Genomic DNA, 20,747 nt, shown 5'->3' on the forward strand with positions numbered 1-20,747 from the left:
ATAACTTGGGCCCGGTCTTGGCGAACCTTCCTCAGAACCCGAGGAATCAAGGGTATAGGAGGAAATGCGTAAAGGAGTCGTGAGCCCCAACTCAACTGAAACGCGTCCCCCAATGCTCCCTGCATCGGATACTGGAGACTGCAGAATGACGGGCAGTGCGCGTTCTCGCGGGTGGCAAACAGATCCACCCGAGGAGTTCCCCACGTCCGAAAGACGTAACGAACCACCTCCGGATGGAGCCTCCACTCGTGGTCGGCGGAGAACTGCCGACTGAGACTGTCCGCACGCACGTTCAGCACCCCGGCCAGATGATTTGCCATCAGACAAATCCGATGGTCCTGAACCCAGGACCACAGACGCAGAGCCTCTCTGCAGAGACAAAGAGACCCCACTCCTCCCTGTTTGTTTATATACCACATCGCGGTCGTGTTGTCCGTCAGGACTTGAATAGACTGACCGCGAAGGGAAGGGAGGAAGGCCTTGAGCGCCAAGCGAATCGCCCGCAATTCCAGAAGGTTGATGTGAAACAACCTTTCCTCTGGAGACCAAAGACCCTTGATCTCCAGATCCCCCAGATGATCACCCGACTCTAAGGTGGATGCATCCGTTATCACTGTTGACACCGATGGAGGTAGATGGAAGGGCTTTCCTTGAGACAGATTGCCCTCCACGCTCCACCAAGATAGATCCGCTGCAGTTTCTCTGGAGATCCTCACAGACTCCCTGAGATCCCCTTTGTGCTGATACCACTGCTTGCGGAGGCACCACTGGAGCGCCCTCATGTGCCAGCGTGCATGGTTGACCAACAGGATGCAGGAGGCGAACAGACCGAGCAGGCGAAGGACCTTCAGAACTGGAACAACCGCTCCGTTGAAAAATAAAGGAATCATTTCCTGTATGTCGAGAATCCTTTGAGGAGGAGGGAATGCTCGTCACACAGTAGTGTCCAGTACCGCACCTATGAACAGGTTGCGCTGAGAGGGCACCAGGTGAGATTTGGGCACATTGATCGAAAAACCCAATTTGTACAACAGCCGAGTTGTAACCTGCAGATGACGCAGCACCTTCTCCGACGACTCCGCCTTGATCAGCCAGTCGTCTAAATAGGGGAAAACCGAAATTCCCGACCTTCTGAGATGGGCTGCCACCACCGCCATCACCTTCGTGAAGACTCGAGGTGCCGAAGTAAGACCAAACGGGAGGACCGCAAACTGATAATGTTGCGACCCTACCGTGAACCGGAGATACTTCCTGTGCGACTTCAGGATGGGGATATGGAAATATGCATCCTGCAAGTTGAGCGACACCATCCAATCCTCCTGATTCAGCGCCTGAAGAACCTGCGCAAGAGTGAGCATCTTGAACTTCTCCTGTTTCAGGTAGAAGTTCAAGATTCTGAGGTCCAATATCGGACGCAATCTGCCGTCCTTTTTCGGAATCAGGAAATACCGGGAGTAGCATCCCTGACCCCTCTCCTGCTCTGGGACCACCTCTATCGCACCTTTTTGAAACAACTTCAGGACTTCCTCCTACAGGAGAAGACGGTGGTCCTCCGAACAAGCACCTTGGCAAGGAGGGTAATTCGGAGGGAATTCCCGAAAGGGAAGGGCGTACCCATTTTCCACAAGATCTAGAACCCAGAGATCTGTAGTTACAGATTCCCAATCTCGCAGAAAAAGGGTAAGCCGGCCCCCCACAGGACCAGCATGATCCGGAATGTCAAATCTAGGGCTGTTTTGCGGTGGTGGGAGGGGCTGAGGAAGAGGAAGAGGAGGAGGAGAGCTGACGGCCACGTGAGCGACCTCTAAGTCTTCCTCTATATCCCTTGGACTGTGAGCCTTGCTGCTGCTGTCGCTGCTGCTGCTGTGTTGGTCTGTAGGAACGAAAACTCGCCCTTCCAAAGCCTCTGTACCTCTTGAAAGTACCTCTCGGCTGGGATTGAAGGCCCAACGACCTAGCCGTAGCCTTACCCTCTTTGAAGCGCTCGAGAGCAGCATCAGCCTTCTTCCCGAACAGACCAGACCCATCAAAAGGTAAGTCCAACAAAGTTGACTGAACATCCGAAGAGAACTCGGAGGACTTAAGCCACGCACCCCTCCTGGTGGCAACTGAAGAACCCATGACCCTGGCAACTGAGTCCGCCGTATCCAGGCCACTCTGAATAACCTGGTGAGCAGCCACCTGGGCATCCGACAGCACTTCATTGAAGCCTCCTCTATCCTCCTCTGACAGCTTTGGCGCCAACTTTTTAGCAGAGTCCATAAGCGCATGGATATAGCGCCCCAACAAACAAGTCGCATTTGAAGATTTCAATGCCATACTGGCTGAAGAAAAAACCTTCTTGGCCGATTGGTCCACCTTCTTTGCCTCCCTGTCCCCCGGGACTTGAGGAAATGCCCCTTTCGACCGTCCAGAACAAGCTGCCTGAACTACTAGGCTTTCAGGCGAAGGGTGAGAAGATAAAAAGTCAGGATCCCCCGGAGCCACCCTATATCTTCTTGCAACCACCTTGGAGACTGCCGGGGCTGAGAAAGGTTTGCGCCATACATCCAGCACAGGCTCCAAAATCGCCTCGTTGAAAGGCAACAAAGGCTCTGAGACTGCAGTTGGGGAATGCAACACCTCAGTCAAAATATTGGACTTGAATTCCGTGGATGGCAATTGAAGGTCCAACAACTCCGCAGCCTTTCTAATCACCGCATGATAGGGTGCTGCGTCTTTAGAGGGTTCATCCGATGGCGGAGTGATCTCCCACTCCGGAGACAAATCCAAACCACTTGCCTCCTTTAACTCGTCGAACACCTCATCAGATTCGACCAATTCCCCCTCTTCAGCCTCTTCCAATAGAAAACGTCTCTCCTCCAGCACTCTGTGCGCCTCCCTTCTCGAACGGATCCGCACCTGCGGCGTCGGCAGCGCCGTATTCGAATCCGACGGCGCCGGCAGCGGCGTCGAACGCGGATCAACTGGAGCAGCCGGCGTCGAACGATGTCGAGTCGGCGCCGGTGAAGAAGGAAGCGGCGTCGATGTTCTCGGCGCCGGCAGCTGCCAAGACGGCGTCGCTGGGAAGAACGGCATAAACGGTGCTTGAGGGTAAACCTGCGGCACTCCCAGATTAAAAGCCATTGGACCCATCGGACCCATAGGTGCACCAGAGGTATACATGGCCCGTGAGAACACCCCATACATCGCATTGAGATAATGCGAGGGGTCCTGACCTGGATTTGGGAAAGCAGGATACTGGTCAGGAAGCACCGGACTCGGGCCTGACGGCGCCGACGGTGGAACAAGCGGCGTCACAGACTCACCTGGAGCCTGACGATCCTCATCCTCGGCCGGAGTCGGAGACGGAGCCGCAGGACTCGCAGGAACTGGAGATTGAACCGGCACCGGAGAGGACACCGGCACCGGGGATTCAGCCGGAGCCGGAGAAGACGGAGTCGGAGGCGAAGCCGGGACAGGAGAGGGAGACACTGACTCTCTTCGATGCCGAACTGGCGATCTCGACTTTGACGTCGAAGCTTTATGATGCGACGAATGTCTCCTCTTTTTCTTATGCTTCTTGCTCTTGGAAGCATGTCCCGAAGTCGACTTGGAAGCCGACCTCGACCTCGACCTCGACCTGGATCTCCTTTTACCTCTTTTCTCTTTTTTCTTCATCCGGGCGATAAAGAGTTTTGCCTCTCTCTCCTTAAGAGCCTTCGAGCTCATTTTCCTGCAACTCGAACAACCTCCGACATCATGGTCCGAGGACAAACACCAAACACAATCGTCGTGCGGGTCGGTGATGGACATGTGCTTGCCACATTCCCGGCAAGGTTTAAACCCAGACTTCCTTGTCGACATTTTCAGAAGATAGACAGAGAAATCCAGAAAACATACAAAGTAACCAGAACAGCTACCAGTAACGATTCCCGAAATCCGTTGGCGTCGTCGGCGCGGAAAAAAGGGAACTGACGTCATCACGCCGAGGAGGTCTTCTTATGGAGCCGGTGACGTCAGCGGAGTCGCGAGCGGAGCCGTGCCTCTGAGACGTCGTCTTCGACCTCATCGGCGTGGACTGCTACAAAAGTTTCCGAATGTTGCTGGCGCAGGGGATATTCACAAGGTGAGGAATCCACTGGCAGATGTATCCATCAGAAACCTATGGTTTTTTCAGTGAATATATATATATATATTCACTTAAAAAACCATAGGTTTCACACATGTTATAGTTAGTTGGATATTTCACTCGTAAAAAACCAATGAAATTCCCCCGTTATAGTTAGTTCAGATAACTATAACTCGCGCGACCGCAATCCACTGCTGATGACGTCACCTATTACATCACTCATGACATGGTCAGTGGCATCACTCATGACATCACTGATGACATCATCCTTGTGATAGAGTGGCGGCCGCGCAAGTTATAGTTATCTGAACTAACTATAACAGGGGAATTTCATTGGTTTTTTCAGTGAATTTGTACGTTTTTTTTAAATGCTAAGTTATGTATGTATTATTATTATTTTGATATATTTATTTTACAATAAACTGCATATTAAAAACATTTTTTAATTTTTTTTTTTTTTGGGGGTTTTTCACCGTGCGCGCACGGTGCGCGCACCCCCGCGATTTAAAAAAAAAAAAATTACATGTTTTTTTCTGCCTTCGGGGTCCTTCAGGGACCCCCTGACAAAGGCTAGGGGGTCAGGAACTCTCACCCTGCCACCTTTTCACGTTCGCCACCTTCCTTTTTCATTCTCGCACTGAAAAAAAACAAAATGGCGGCCGACACTTCCTGATTTCGACCGATTCGAACGTTGACTAACATGTAACCACCAATCAGAATTACGCTCGCGCACGTTAGGGTGCTCGCACGGTGCGCGCACGGTGCGCGCACGTTGCGCAGCTATAGATATGTATGTGCTTTTAACTGCAATTTTCTCAGGAACTACTGAACAGATTGACTCCATATATGCAAAAGGCACATCCCTGAGCTGAGGACTACCTCTCTGCCAAATTTAAAGTAATTCTGTTCAGCCGTTCGGGCTGTACCTTGGACTAAAGGTCCCTATGGAAAATTGCATGGGGAAAACACGTTTTGGGACCCCCCTTTTTTCCCAGCCCCCGCTTGACGAATCCCACCGAGACTTTCAGGGTAGGAGCGGAGCGGAGCGCCCCACCTATTTTGAAAATTTCACGAGGATTCGTCAACCGGCGCCAAAGTTATTCCAAATAGAATGTTGCGGATTTCCTATGGAAACACGGTCCTAACTATAACTATCTACTGGCGACCGCCAGTAGATTGAGAAGTTGGGGGGTTTTAAGAAGATAGATATATATGTATTTATTATATATACATTAATATGCATTTATGCATGTGTGTGTATATATATATATTATATATATATGAATGGGACATGTTACAACGCAAACATTTACAACGCATGCCTTTACAACGTGGTTTTTACAACATCCATCACAACGCATGATTTTACAACGCATGTCATCACAACGCATTTTTAGAAACTACATTTACAATGCATTCCATTACAACGCATACCATTACAATGCATAACACTTTTAGGGTAACAGTAGGGTAAGTGTTGGATAGTGTAGGGATAAAAATTACTATTCCCACTCCAGTGAGTGCAACATTAGGGTAAGTGTTGAATAGTGTAGGGGTAAAAATTATTATTACCACTCAAATGAGTGCAACAGTAGGGTAAATGTAGGATAGTGTAGTGGTAAAAATTACTATTCCCTCTCCAGTGAGTGCAACAGTAGGGTAAGTGTTGGATAGTGTAGGGGGTATTCCCCATTACTTACCTTATAATGCGTTGCAATGGCATGCGCTGTAGTGACATGCGCTGTAATGGCATACATTGTAGTGACGTGTTGTAATGGCTGCGTTGTGATGGCATGCGATGTAAAGGCAATTGCATTGTAATTACTGCGTTGTAAATGTAGTGCGTTGGGATGACTGTGTTGTAATGGTTGTTTCCAATATACAAATATATATATATCCATATGTAAACGCTCCCAAAGGTGAAGGCGCCACACACGGCGTGTTTAAATTTCCATCCTTTATTGCAAGACTGTGGGGCAAACAGACATTGCGGTTTACAGCTTGGTGAAGTGCCAATATTTCCAAAGGCGTTTCGGGCGTTCCTCGCCCTTGATCTCTGGATCGGCAGTGAGGAGATCAGTCAACAGTAATTTACATCGCACTCGCGATGGTTCTTCTATGTCCCGCCCTCATGGGCGTGTACATCAAGTGCATTTTGGTTTCTGAGGTTTCTGATTCCTTAGTGGATGCCGCAAAAGTCTCCCCAATTCCAAATGTAATGCCACAGTGGGTGCTGTCAACTCACGAGGCTGATGCTCCGCTTACTTACAGTCACTCCAACAGGACATGCTGCGCCCTCTGCAACTCGATATTCAAGGCGCTGGACCCGCACAGTCAGCAGGAGTGCGCCTTTGCGACCAAAGCAGGCCGCGACATATCCATATGTAAACGCTCCCAAAGGTGAAGGCGCCACTCACAGCGTGTTTTAATTTCCATCCTTTATTGCAAGACTGCGGGGCAAACAGACAGCGGTTTACAGCTTTGTGAAGTACCAATATTTCCAAACGTGTTTTGGGCGTTCCTCGCCCTTGGTCTCTGGAACGGCAGTGAGGAGATCAGTCAGCAGTAATTTACATCGCATTTGCGATGCTTCTTATAGGCCCCGCCTTGATGGGCGTATACATCAAGTGCATTTTGGTTTCTGAGGTTTATGATTCCTTAGTGGATGCCGCAAAAGTCTCCCTAATTCCAAATTTAATGTCACAGTGGGTGCTGTCAACTCACGAGGCTGATGCTCCGCTTACTTGCAGTCACTGCAACAGGACACGTCGCGCCCTCTGTACCTTGATATTCAAGGCGCTGGACCCGCACAGTCAGCAGCGGGGCGCCTTCACGACCAGAACAGGCCGCGACATATCCATATGTAAACGCTCCCAAAGGTGAAGGCGCCACTCACAGCGTGTTTTAATTTCCATCCTTTATTGCAAGACTGCAGGGCAAACAGACATTGCGGTTTACAGCTTGGTGAAGTACCAATATTTCCAAACGTGTTTCGGGCGTTCCTCGCCCTTGATCTCTGGATCGGCAGTGAGAAGATCAGTCAGCAGTAATTTACATCGCACTTGCGATGGTTCTTATATGTCCCGCCCTCATGGGCGTACACAGCAAGTGCATTTTGGTTTCTGAGGTTTATGATTCCTTAGTGGATGCCGCAAAAGTCTCCCCAATTCCAAATGTAATGCCACAGTGGGTGCTGTCAACTCACGAGGCTGATGCTCCGCTTACTTGCAGTCACTGCAATAGGACACGCCGCTCCCTCTGCACCTCGATATTCAAGGCGCTGGACCCGCACAGTCAGCAGCGGGGCGCCTTCACGACCAGAGCAGGCCGCGACATATCCATATGTAAACGCTCCCAAAGGTGAAGGCGCCACATACGGTGTGTTTTAATTTTCATCCTTTATTGCAAGACTGCGAGGCAAACAGACATCGCTGTTTACAGCTTAGTGAAGTGCCAATATTTCCAAAGGCATTTCGGGCGTTCCTTGCCCTTGGTCTCTGGCTCAGCAGTGAGGAGATCAGTCAGCAGTAATTTACATCGCACTTGCGATGGCTCTTATATGTCCTACCCTCATGGGCGTACACAGCAAGTGCATTGTGGTTTCTGAGGTTTATGATACCTTAGAGGATGCCGCAAAAGTCTCCCTAATTCTAAATTTAATGCCACAGTGGGTGCTGTCAACTCACGAGGCTGATGCTCCGCTTACTTGCAGTCACTGCAACAGGATACGCCGCTCCCTCTGCACCTCGATATTCAAGGCGCTGGACCCGCACAGTCAGCAGCGGGGCGCCTTCACGACCAGAGCAGGCCGCGACATATCCATACATAAACGCTCCCAAAGGTGAAGGCACCACACACCTTTGCAAAAAAAGAAGCAGAGAACTCTGGGTAGCTCCCAAGTTTAGGTGGAGAGCAGTTCCTATATAGAGCACCATACAACATCAGTGACACTCTGAATTTGCTCACCTCAAATGTATGCTTTTCTATCAAAGTTTTTAAGAAGAGATTAGCACACTGCGATCCACGCCGAGATAGAAAGGGACAAAGTCTTTTGCCATTTCTACAGCAAAGTCTGTACATATAGGATTAGCACAGTGGCATCCATGCCAAGCTGTAAAATGACAAGAGCCTTTTACCACTCAGGGCACATTATTACAGCTTTGGATTGATAAAATACCACCCAAGCCAAACTAAAAATAAATAACAGCAACCCCGACACGTGCCTCGCCATCATCACAGCTCTTCAGAGAGGTTCAGGTGTCTAGACACAGGGGAGCACCCAGTACAAGTCAAAACAATACCCTTTCAGGCATAGAGTGCTGCATAAATTATGCAAAAAAGAAGCAGAGAACCCTGGATATTTAGGTGGAGAGCAGTTCCTGTATAGAGCAACCTAAAACACCAGCAACACTCTGAATTTGCTCACCTCAAATGTCTGCTTTTCTATCAAAGTTTTTTAGCATAGGATTAGCACATTGCCATCCATGCAGAGATAAAAAGGGACAAAGTCTTTTGCCATTACTACAGCAAAGTCTTTAAGCATAGGATTAGCACTGTATCATCCACACCGAGCTGTAAAATGACAAAAGCCTTTTACCGCTCCAGGCACAGTATTACAGCTTTAAATTGGTAAAATACCATCCAAGCCAACCTGGAATGAATAAAAACAACCCCCGACACATGCCTCGCCATCATCACAGCTCTTCAGAGAGGTGCAGCTTTGTCTAGACACAAGGGAGCACCCAGTACAATGTACATATACATAGATTTATTTAATTTAAAAAAAAAATATATATATATATATATATATATATATATATATATATATATATATGCAAAAAAGAAGCAGGGAACTCTGGGTAGTTCTCAAGTTTAGGTGGAAAGCAGCTCCTTTATGGAGCACTATCAACACCAGCGACACTCTAGATCTGCTCACCTCAAATGTCTGTTTTTCTATCAAAATCTTTAAGCATAGGATTAGCACAGTGCCATCCACGCCGAGATAGAAAAGGACACGGCACGGCAGGCAACACTGTTCTGCATGCACTTAGCCACCATCCTGATCATCTTATACGCAGCATCCCTTACGGGGAGATGCTGCGCATCAAAAGGATTTGTAGCACAGATGAAGATTGCAGGGTTGCTCAGGAACAGAGCAAGCTTAGGTTTCTTGCCAGGGGATATTCCCCTACTATTCTTGACAAGGCAATATCCCGGACTAGGGCTCTAGTCAGGGATCAAATCCTAGGTATTAACACCACAGTGACGAGCCATGAGAGCATTCCTAGTCCTGCTGCAGTCCAGGATGATACATCTAGACTGATTGTAACCTATAGTCGCCAGCATAATATCTTGCGTAAAATTGTAAAGAAAAATTGGTCGTTGATCCAACAAGACCCGGTGATTGGCAATAGCATGGCGAAGAATCCTGCCATCACTTTTCGCAAGGCACGCTCCATGAGCAATATGTTGGTTAAGAGTAGTCCGGAGCTCAAGAGCAATGCAAGCAATTGGCTACAGGCCAGCAAGGGCTTTATTAAATGCTCTTCTTGCAAGGCTTGTACCTTGGGCAAAAGCACGTCCATTTACATCTCTCCGTTTTCTAAAAATCCCTGTAAAATATCTAAAAAACTCACTTGCAAGACAGATTTTGCAGTGTATGTGCTGGAGTGCACGTGTGGCCTGCAATATGTTGGGAGTACCAAATTGCAGGCACACAAGCGCATACTCCAACACATGAGAGCCATCATTAACCATGATGCGTCCTATCCAGTAGCCAGGCATTTTGGTGAAAAGCACAACAGTAACCTTGAAAACCTCAGCTACTTTGTAATAGACACAATACCTCCACTGAGGCGCGGTGGTGACAGGGAAGCTTTGCTTAGGAGAATGGAGACTAGGTACATCCTTGAGCTAGACTCGAAGGCACCCAATGGGTTGAATTCGAGTGAGGACTTCCATACCTGGCTATAACATCCTGTATCAGGTGTCTCTCGCTGACGCACTCTGAGTTACCCATCCCTATTATGTTTCCAGGTAGCTTCCAGGCATATATATATATATGTATATATATATATTTTTTAACCTCGTCTTTCCTCCTGAGTAGATGAATTTCCATGACAGCTTCTTCCATCTAGCTGTTATGTATTGCACAAATTTTGTAGTCAATTTGTTGTGGTTTTTCTTTCTTATGTCCCCCTCTTTTTATTTATTAGCACTTTTACAAGGAATAACACTTCATACATGTATGTAATTTCCTTTGATTTGATCTGACCATCACTTTGCGCATTCCCTTTTTTACATGGGTTTTTCTAAATTGTTTATCTTATGTCCTGATTGATTCGAGGCAAGGATATGATTAAGTTTAACCGGATTGATCCAGTTATTACTAGCTTCGGCTTTTTCTGTGCAGGCATGGGTCACCAGGGAGTTCTCGGGTGTAACTTATATAGACTAGAAATTTCAGATCTGTTTATCAGATCGAATTGAGCTGCACAGAATGTCTCATCAGTCTTGATAATTTAAAATTTCTTTGGCCAGCATACATGTATTTTAAAAGCATTTGACTTTTATTTGCGGCTTTAGAAGTTATTGCAATTACATGATGAATTAATGCATTTAACTGTTTTGCGCATTTGCACAAATGTATTGGATATAGTATGTTGTCTATATCTATTGTGATGATGTCAGGATTAACCTTTGCACTTGCACTTTAAAAACTCTGGCTTCACCAGACAGCGTCATGTGATCAAGGCCTCTTGAAGGCCGAAACGCGTCATGGCAGCTACTGGGTTTTTGATTGAATAAAACCACCAAGCACTTACTTTGGGTCCGTGTTCGTCTTTCGCGCTGAAACGCTGCGCGGCTGGTGAGGCGATTCCTTGTGGCATATATATATATATATAAGCTCCCAAGTACCCAATGTACATGGAGCACTCGTGTTTAGTAAACTGCAGGTTTGTGATCTAAAATAAACTTTTTTATGGTTGTTACATGAAACAAACACATTTCCCTGCAAATAGTAATAGACTCTCTTACATCAATCACATTAAAAAGAAATGAAACAAAACGGTATTTACAAGAATCTGTTTAGGAATTATTCCAGGCCATCAGAGCTGCCTCTATCAAGGGGCCCCCTGAAAGGCTGGATTGCAGTGCTTGTAAATGTGTCCTTCTATAATTTAGGACGAAAACCTTGATGGGACACGACAGGCCATACTTGCGTACAGGGGCACAACTAGACCCGAACTTCAGGTGGGGGCTAACACTCCCAGCCATGGCTGGCCCTAGCACTGGTCGCACACAGTGCAACAGTCTGTTTTAGCAGCCCCCTCCTCCATTTCCTCCTTCTCCATGAATTCCCTCACTGCCACTCACCAACAATGCACCTCATCTCTCTATAGCACCTTTCTGGCAAACATTTCATGTTTTTTATAGCACTTCTCATTGTTTACTCACACTCAGTTCTTTGATCTGCATGGTACACATTTTTGTAGCAGGCACATTAACCCTCTGCGCTGTTTGGGTGTCAAGAGTACCCATGTGAGTGCACGGTGACCCATGCGACAGTGTGAGAGTAGGGTAAGAGGAGTGACTGCAGGGTGAGTGAGGTGACCATATGAATTTGGGTGAGTGTGTAAGTGCAGAGTGGGACGAATGAATGTATGGTTAGTGATGGGCTTATTTGAGTGAAATTCCAGATTGAGCAGTGAGGGGGACAGGTGAGTGAAGTGTCACATGAGTGCAGGTTGAGTAGTGTGCATGTGTGACTGCAGGGTGAGGTACAGGGTGAACAGCGTCAGTGCACTGTGAGTGCAGAGTGATCACTGAGAGTGCAGGGTAAGCAGGTGAATGGTGCGAGTGCATGGTGATCAGTGTGAGTGTTTTGTGATCGCTGTGAGTGCAGGGTGAGCGTGAAAGTGAAGGGCGAGAATGAGGAGCGATTTGTCTGAATTCAGGGTGCATTCCCTGACACTTGAAGTAACTCAGCATGTTATTGACTGCAGCGTAGGGTTTCAGATATAAGCTAAAACTATTGCTATTATGGCATTAACCAGGGATCAGGGTGGAGGAAATAAATGTGCTTATCTTGTAACAAACTTGGAGGCATATCAACAAGGGCCTTATCTCCGCTTTTTTGGCTTCAAAAGCCAAAAAAGCGGAGATAAAACTATCGCCCTATTTACAAGTTGGTGCTAACATGCATTAGCGCATGTTAGCGCCCGTTTTCCCCGACGCCTCGCTTTGCATCTCTAATGAGATGCAAAGTGGGCGTCACTGGGCAGTACTGCTTGTAAAATATTGCTGATGTGCACATCTCGATATTTACAAGGAGGCCCATGCATTTTTGCAGACGTTAGTTTTGGGCGAAAACCGCGGTTTTCGCCAAAAACTAACATCTGCTAAAATGCTGACTTACCTATACTTTACATTGGGGGTGGATTATGCTGATACGACCACAGGGTCATATCAGCAAGGTTATCGACGTTTTCCATGGAACATCACTCTATAATTTCCAGCGATAGCCGGCGATAACAATTCTCACGCTAAGCGCGGCCAGCGATATTTATCGCTGCCGCTTGATAATATGAATATGCCCCCTCCAGTTTTATAATTAGGGTTGCCAAGTCATTATTTTGATGTCCCAGGCAATACAAAAATAAGCATTCACCTAAAGCTGTATTGTCAGCACTTGTCTTTGCATACTTGGAACAGGACATAAATAGAGAGCACTTTTAATTGTGTTCTAGGGCTACCTGAATGATCCATGACTGATAATAAAAGGGAACAAAGACAGAAAAGTCACATTACAAAGGAATACAAAGGAATACATATTTCTTTATTTATAAGCATATTTAATGTCAAGACAAGTAATTTGCAGGCTGTTTAAACAACACAGGGCTGGCTGGCATTTTGCTTTTGGCAACTTGAAGCTCTTTTAGTCCTGTGGGGCATTGTGCGCCTGCCTGTGTAATTTTAAAAGAAACTTTGTCTCCTTTCTGCTAAGAGCTAACCCTCCCAAGACGGGGTTAACTTCATTGGGCTGAAATGCTTCAGCTGCAGTGGGAGGCAGGATGTCTCCTCTGCTGAAACTGAAAGAAAGTAAAAGTCACTTTCAGCTGCAGTGGGAGGCAATGAGTCTCCTCTGCTATGAAATCTAACACAAAGGAACAGGACTGTCTGTTCATTTGCTTTCCGTTTTAGCAGAGACTTCCTGCCTTCCACTGCAGCTGAAGTATTTCAGCTCTACAAATTAACCCCCTCCCGGGACGATTAAAAATAACTGTTAGCGCTTAACATGACAAAGAAAGGGCACGTCTGCCCCATCTATCTCCCCCTCCCTCCCCCCTCCAACCCTCTGTTACCGGAGTTCACCCAAGAAAAATTTCCATTTGAAAAGGTTTGTAGACTTGCGAGGGGGGACAGTTAAAGACCAACACAGTTACGATTTTAGGGTGGAGTGCGCGCCCCCCCTGAGACGGTGTCGCGCCCCCTGGGGGGACGCGCCCCACATATTGAAGAACTCTGCTTTATGGTTTACAATCCGCCAACACAACGATGACTTTAAGCAGTTCAATTTGCCATGGATGCCTGATGCGTTTCGAAGTGTCCCCACTTCTCTTCAGAGGCTTTGGCAATTGAAGGCTCATAGGACACCACCCTCATCATTTAAGTGCTCCAATGCATGCCCTGGATGGGACGCTCTGCCGCGACTAGCAGAGCATTATGGGCCTTGTAGTGTCCTTTGTCTCCAGATGGACCGCGCAATGTTGCTGCTGTAACATTCATAGCCCCCAGATGTGCTTCGGTGTGCTGGTGGATATGCTAAATAAGTTGCTGCCCCACGAAGTCAGCCTGCTCGATAACAGCCCGCGTGGCCCCCACATCCTGGGGTGGTGCTCCTTTGCGGCACGGTATACCGCATATTCATCCAAGCTCCCAAGTACCCAACGTACAAGGAGCACTCGAACGGCAACATGCTCCTGAAGAGTCTTTATGGTATACAATCCGCAGACACAACGATGACTTTAAGCAGTTCAATTTGCGATGGATGCCTGACGCGTTTTTAAGTGACCCCACTTCTCTTCAGAGGCTTTGGCAATTGAAGCCAAAGCCTCTGAAAGAAAAGAGCTCCTTTAGATGTGTACTGAAGAGCCGCATGGATTTTCTCTCCCCTACTGTGAGTCTTACTCTGCTCTCAGGAATGCAGTAATCCACATATTTGTCTGGGAGGAATCCTTCACCTCCACATGCTCCTCCAGCAAGCCCTTGAGTTCCCAATCTGGACCCATAGGCCTTGTGCCCTGTACGGCTCTCAGCCCTTGTGCATCCTTACACACTTGCTCCCCTGTACTGGTGCCACAGGCACACATATAGAACAGCACATCACGTGACAGACGCGCAGGCCTCCATGCTCTGCTGCCATGGGCATACATAAGAGTGCGATGTTTAAAGCATGCTCTTTTCTGGCATTTCATCCATTCTGATGTAGGTAATGGGTGAGCTAAGCACACCGCAACCGAACTTCAATTGAGTGGGCCAGTAGACCCCACTCTCATGATGCAGATAAACCAACCTGGTCATGCTAATGATTACTCATCACAACATGGTATGCTGCCACCACTGTGCTTGTGCTAATTAACTATTGGTAAAGGTAGTATCCCTTCACCACTATGGGGGTAGCTACGGTGCGCCCTCCCAAACTAACTAAACCGCAATCCATGAGACATGCCTCAGTTATGATGCACATGCATGATCTGTGTTTGCCTATCACTACACATTTGTTACTAAGAATCTGGATATCACCGAAGATGGGGAATGCAGGACAGAGGTACATGTCTCTTACCAAACGGGGAACTTTTCAGTTCCAACAGTATATAAATGTGGGACATATAGAAAGTTATTGTCAACATGTCCCTACAGTGACAAGGCCCTGAAAGCTATTTTCACTGTGGCAGGCCTACCTGTCCTATGTAGAAAATCAGGGTACAGATTAAAATACTAATACAGTATCTTGGAAACAGCTAGAAAAATAATTAACTCTTTGTATTCTTTATTAGCAATCCAATTCAGTCAGATTTTTTAAAAGGTAACATCAACAAAGTTTACCCTTTTCCAGCCTGGAGTTCCAGGTGGCTAACTTGCATTAGATCTCCAGCTTCTCCAAGCCTGTACCTGGCTTGAATAAGGTGTGAACGAGATGTAACATTTCTCAGAGAAAGCAAAACAATAGGTTGACCTGATAGGGCCCTGATGACTCCTCTGAATCTCTAGGGTTAAAGCTGTGGGCATCCTGTTGACACAAATCCTGCCTGACAGGTCTGTTTGAGCATGAAAGCAAGAAAACAGGATGCCAGTACAATTCTTGTGTACCCTCTGTCAGGGTGCTGTAGGACCCTTGCTTTGTCCTGCCAGACTTCATTTTGTCTCCTAAATTGATGCGGGTACATGGCCTGTTTCAAACTGGATTTTAGTGTTAGATGTAAGAAGATACCAGTCATTACCATAGTGCACTTCCTTATACACTTACAACCCCAGAGCCCAAGTTTAGAGTGGCTGAAGACTTTCATCATCTTGAAAATGCCCTGCAAACATGGCATTTTGAGCCTGTTTGCAGTAACACAAACATTAACTACTGAAAAGTGGGTGGGTGTGCCATGGGGAATGATTATTCCATTATTTAGGGAGTGTCCAGGACTCATCCCTACCCACTAGCTAGTTACAAGTATAAATGTGGCACTCCAAGGCACCCTATCCGGACATGTTCTGGACCTGTGGACGATCAGAACAGGACTGGGTCTGCTGTCTGTGACCTGAGAGGATCCCAAAATTACTGGACCAGTTCTCTCTTGTACCAAGGACAACAAAGTAGGCTCCAAAGGTCAGCTTGCTAACCTTATGGGTGGCTTCAGGGACACAACCAGCTTCAAGAGGTCTTTTTTCCTAAAGTGCCCAGCTGACAAGTGGCAACTGTGCCTGGACAAGACCCTTCTGATGGCCTCTGTCTGACCCCTGTTGAGTCTCTAAGTGCCCTTCCCTTAGGTCCTGGGGGCCGTAGAGGTTTATTCCTGTGTTCTTTTGGGCACAAGAAGATAGTCAGGAAACTTTTGAAAATGTTCCCTCCCGGACAGTGGTACTTAGAAATGTTTTTGAGCTTTTTGACTTACAGACTTTCACCGGGACCAATCCACTTGGTGTTACTGACTTGGGCTCCAACGATGTTGGCCTGAAATTGGACCGTTGTCCCAGTCTACATCGATCATTGACTTGCATTGGTCATTTACTTTTTTTTGTGCCTTTTCACCTTAAATGTGTAAACATTCATCTCTCTGGTTCCCCTTAGTGTTTATTTGTAATTTTTCTTGTTACATTTCTATCTAAATTTGAGTGGGATTTTTATTATGTTCTGTTTTTGCCTTTATGACTGTTTTTGTACTTCTAAATGCTTTACACATTTTCTCTGAGTTAAACCTGTCTGCCCTGTGCCATAGCTACAAGGAGTTAAGCTCAGGTTTAAATTATTGAAACCATTATCTAGCCTAACAAGTTCAAGATTTTATTACTTTTGGTGGACTACCATCCATCCCAATCAATAATTCACTTTCTCACAACAGCCATGAAATTAAAAGAATGTAGGTGCCAAGGAAAAGGCCAACATTTTGGCATCAGCCCTCCTCCCTGTCAAACTTGGAGTTGTGATGGGGGACAGGATCTCTGTGTTTTCAAAAGTCAAAGCTGCAGAGCAGTTTGTGGACAATCTTGGCCAGCATGATGACCCAGGAAGAATCGTGAGCCAGGTGTACTATTTACTGCTCACAAAATACTGGTTGCAATTTGCGTGCAGTGTTTTTGTGATCAGTAAATAATTTACCAGACCCATATACAAATGAGTCAGAACAGAAAATTCAGATTTGGAGGGGGTTGCTATCCGACTATTATTCATGTGTTAGGTCGCAAATTGCAACTCACTCCGATTGGACGACATAACAGGGATAGTGGCCCTGGTATCAGCACAGCACCAGGTCTATGATTGCCTTTTAATAAAGTATTTTTTTTTCTATAGCCCATTTTGCTTAAAAGAAATAGGGCTGCATTTAAAAAGAAACGTATCTTTGAGAGTGGCCCTGGACCCTTAGTCCACTGACTATGCCCAACAAAAAAAAAATCAATTCACAAAGTGGAAAGGGGTTCCTTGGAAGGGATCCTAAAGGGAATCCTCCCCTTTGTGTTTGTTGTTACCAGCCACAAATTGGGGGGGGGGTCAGTAAAATTTCAATTGTTTGCAACCGGATTTTGGTCTCAAAACATTGATACATCATGCCAATTCAGTGTTTAAAAGGGACACCAACAACATGCCCCTTTCCAGATACTGAATCGACATCCATTCGGAATCCCATTTTAGGAGTAGGAAAACCTTTTCTGATTCCTAAACTAGTTTTTATACATAGCAAAATATATTTTAACTGTCGCAAATGCCGAATCAGAGCATCTGGCCTTTAGTTTGTAAAGAGGCATCCAGTGGAGTAGCAAGTTCTTTTGCCACCCGGGCGATCCTTGAATTTGCCGCCCAGTGACGGCCGGTGCAGGTAGGAGCGGGAAGTGGGGGGTTGGGGTGAGGTAGGTGACAGACAACGACAAGCGGGGGCGCCGGCGACAGATGAGGGAGAATAAAATAAAAAATAGAACTTACCTTGCGCTCACCGCCGACCCAAAAAAAGTGCCGCCCAGAGCGTACCTCAGCTATGCCACTGGAGGAGTCTTTTGCTCTGGCTTCTTTTATCCAGTGTCACTACCTTTTTCTATGATTCCCTTTTCTTACAGGCAAGAACTTTGTTGAACTTTGAGACTTTTTGGAATTGGCCCGCATTGGCACTGGTAGAAGCCTATCGGCCTACAGCAAGTATGTACATTAAGGACTGATGTAAAATCTGCCTATGATGAGCTAGTGCGCTCTCCCATTTGCCATCATCTTTCTATCAACCAACAAGTGCTGCCCTCTCCTCTGCACAGTGGAATGCTTCAGGAGTGTTGTGATTCAGAAGTCCTGTCCTCTCCTCTAACTCCCAGTTCCCCTCTTCCCTTCTGTATCACCCCTTGGCAAGGGTCACTTTTCTCTCTTAATAGGGACAACTTTTACCTTTTGTTGTCCCTACACTAGATAGCGTTATTCTGTACTTCCCTCTTTTCTTCACCTTTCTCTTCATTTGCATCAATACAAGTTGTTTGCAACTTATACCTTAGCATAGGCATCTAAATGTATCCTGTATTGATTGGGGTTGGAGGTCCCACTGAAGGGAAAATATAAGAGCCCCCTAAACTCTGGTGTTTGATTACTGTGATTCACAGAGTTGTCGAAACCTTACTGTGATTCAGAAAGACTTTTCCGACTCACAAAAGGGGTTTAGTACATCATTTTGCTGTCGCAACCCCTGTGATTTTGTGAATGGCGTGTTTATGATTGCATAATGCACTGTATATGAGGCCCCAAACTACTGATTGCACACACGCCTTAATAGCACATATCTTTCCCTCTGGCTTATTTTCCCAGCAATATGTGTTCTTTATTTTATTTTCCTTGTTTTATATAGCGTTGCTCTAGCTGGAGAGGGTGGTACTGCTCTTTGCATTACAAACAGAGAAAGGGTCATGCAAAATCTTGAAAGAGTCAGCTTTAAACAGGCGGTAAAAACACTTACCAGGGGTCGGTAGCTGATCCTGTAATGTATTTTCATCCATAGTGATGCTGTCTATCCTGTTCAAAGTGTTTAGGCTTGTGGCATTTGCTTTTTCTGTTGTTATCCTGTTAAGAAACGTGAACACAGTAAAAGAAACTGCTTAAAAGATTAGTTTAAAACAGAGTATCTTGTGAGTCTCATCTTTTGTAATCAGTTTGCTGGGAAATCTGTATGCACCCTGCAACCAAAACAGGTTCAATTGCAGGGGGAGTGTGCACTGGTAGAACCTTCTATTAATTTTGCACAATTCCTAATCAGTGCAAATGCCATTTTTTGCACATCACAGATGCTTCAAATGTGAGTGCAGAACTCACCCTACAATAGTGCAATCCATGCAATCTAGCTTGTGTGGATACACTTGTCCTTCCATGTTTATTGTTGGTAAAGGCGCATAGCTGGTTTGGGTAAAAGCATCTTGTGTTTACATAACTGTGGGCTAATGCTACTCTGGCATGTGAATGGGTACCTAGTATATGTTTTTTTTAAAGTTTTGGCTCCGACAAATAATTATCCATCACATATAACAAGGTGATCTTAAGGATGCTCACGAGGCCTTATTATTCTGCAAATAAATGCAAATACTTAACAAGAACACTTTCAAATGAGGCATGAGTCTTCAAGTAGAGACTTAAGTATTTAAACATGGACAGGTGGGTTAGAGGAGGGATCAAGGGATAGGCATTCAAGTGCAGTTCCCAAAACAATAGCTCTCAAAAAGTTGCTCCCAAGGTCTGCCCCCTCGAATATTACTTATGAAGAATTTGTGTGGTTGGACCATGGACAATGGTTCAGGCTTCCTCTTGTCTTTTGGAGCCACATACATCAAACGTAATGATGTTTTATGTGCACAGCTCCTTTCACCTTTAATGGGATCTGAGTGACCGCTCCATCTTTTTGGCTGTAATGAAGGTTGGGGGCGACTGCACAGAGATGATGAATAAAAAACTGGAATACAGGGACAATGTATTGAGAGTCCTGCTACACAAGTCAACAGTTGTACACCGAGTCCATAGTCAGAAAACCGTGGAAATATATTATTACCCTGTTGGGCCGGGAAGGATCCCCTGCATAGTGTACAGATGTACCCAAACACTGAGGGACTGAATACATGCGTTGCTGGTATCCTCACATTTACTTTTGCCCAGGCGTCACACTAATCGTGTGTGTGCACATAGAGGCCTAGGCCTGTCTCTGAGAATGCAATTGTTCAGGACCTGTCCTGTCACCCGGAGGTGTCATCAAGTGCGCCCTCATAGTGGACAGAAGACTACCGTGCATACCTAAGAAGGTGGTTGCAGCATACAGTGTTCTGTGATTGTATATAGTTGTTATATCAAGAGGAGGGACAGAGAGCCGGATTGTGAGGTCCTGCACACAGGCTCCCAGTTAAGGCTAAGATCTAGAGAAGGTGTGCAGTTCTAGGGATGTGTGGGAAAGACAGGTCTTTCTACGTGATGCCCTCACACACCCTGAGAGGTGTCATGCTTCATCATCCGGCGGTTGCCCTCGTCAGGCCGGCGCTGCAAAGCCTGACGGGCTCCCGAAACCGGGGCTCTTTGCTGGGGATCTTTTGAAGAAGAAGCCATAAGGTGCGTGCGGGTGTGGGGGCTGGGTAGTGCACAAGGGGGTGAAAATAATTAAAATAGGTATGGAGCAGTCCTCAAATCAAATTTTAATAAACTAGGTAGCTCTAGCCTAATTTAACCCCCCCCCCTTTTTTGTCCCCTATCCCACAGATCTACTGAAATCCCCAGTACACGTCTACTAGGGCATTCCTACCGCCCCTGGTAATTTATGTCAATATACTGAATACCAGGCGGTAGTGCACTATTATCACCTTCCTTTTACCAGTCCTGATGAAGTGCCAATTGACCTGTTAGGGTGGTAGGGGCAAACATAGG

General features: G+C 46.4%; 1 protein-coding gene across 1 annotated transcript in view; it reads right to left on the reverse strand.

The window, feature by feature from the left end:
- Nucleotides 1-20,747, reverse strand: part of LOC146812454 (piezo-type mechanosensitive ion channel component 2-like) — a 711,007-nt gene that overhangs the window by 451,879 nt on the left and 238,381 nt on the right. The window contains exon 18 of the mRNA XM_085619448.1: nucleotides 18,808-18,911. Within this exon, the coding sequence (XP_085475574.1) occupies nucleotides 18,808-18,911 (104 nt within the window). The remainder of the gene's footprint in view (nucleotides 1-18,807; nucleotides 18,912-20,747) is intronic.

Source organism: Triturus cristatus, chromosome 7, assembly GCF_964204655.1.
Source record: "Triturus cristatus chromosome 7, aTriCri1.1, whole genome shotgun sequence".
Lineage (NCBI taxonomy): Eukaryota > Metazoa > Chordata > Amphibia > Caudata > Salamandridae > Triturus > Triturus cristatus.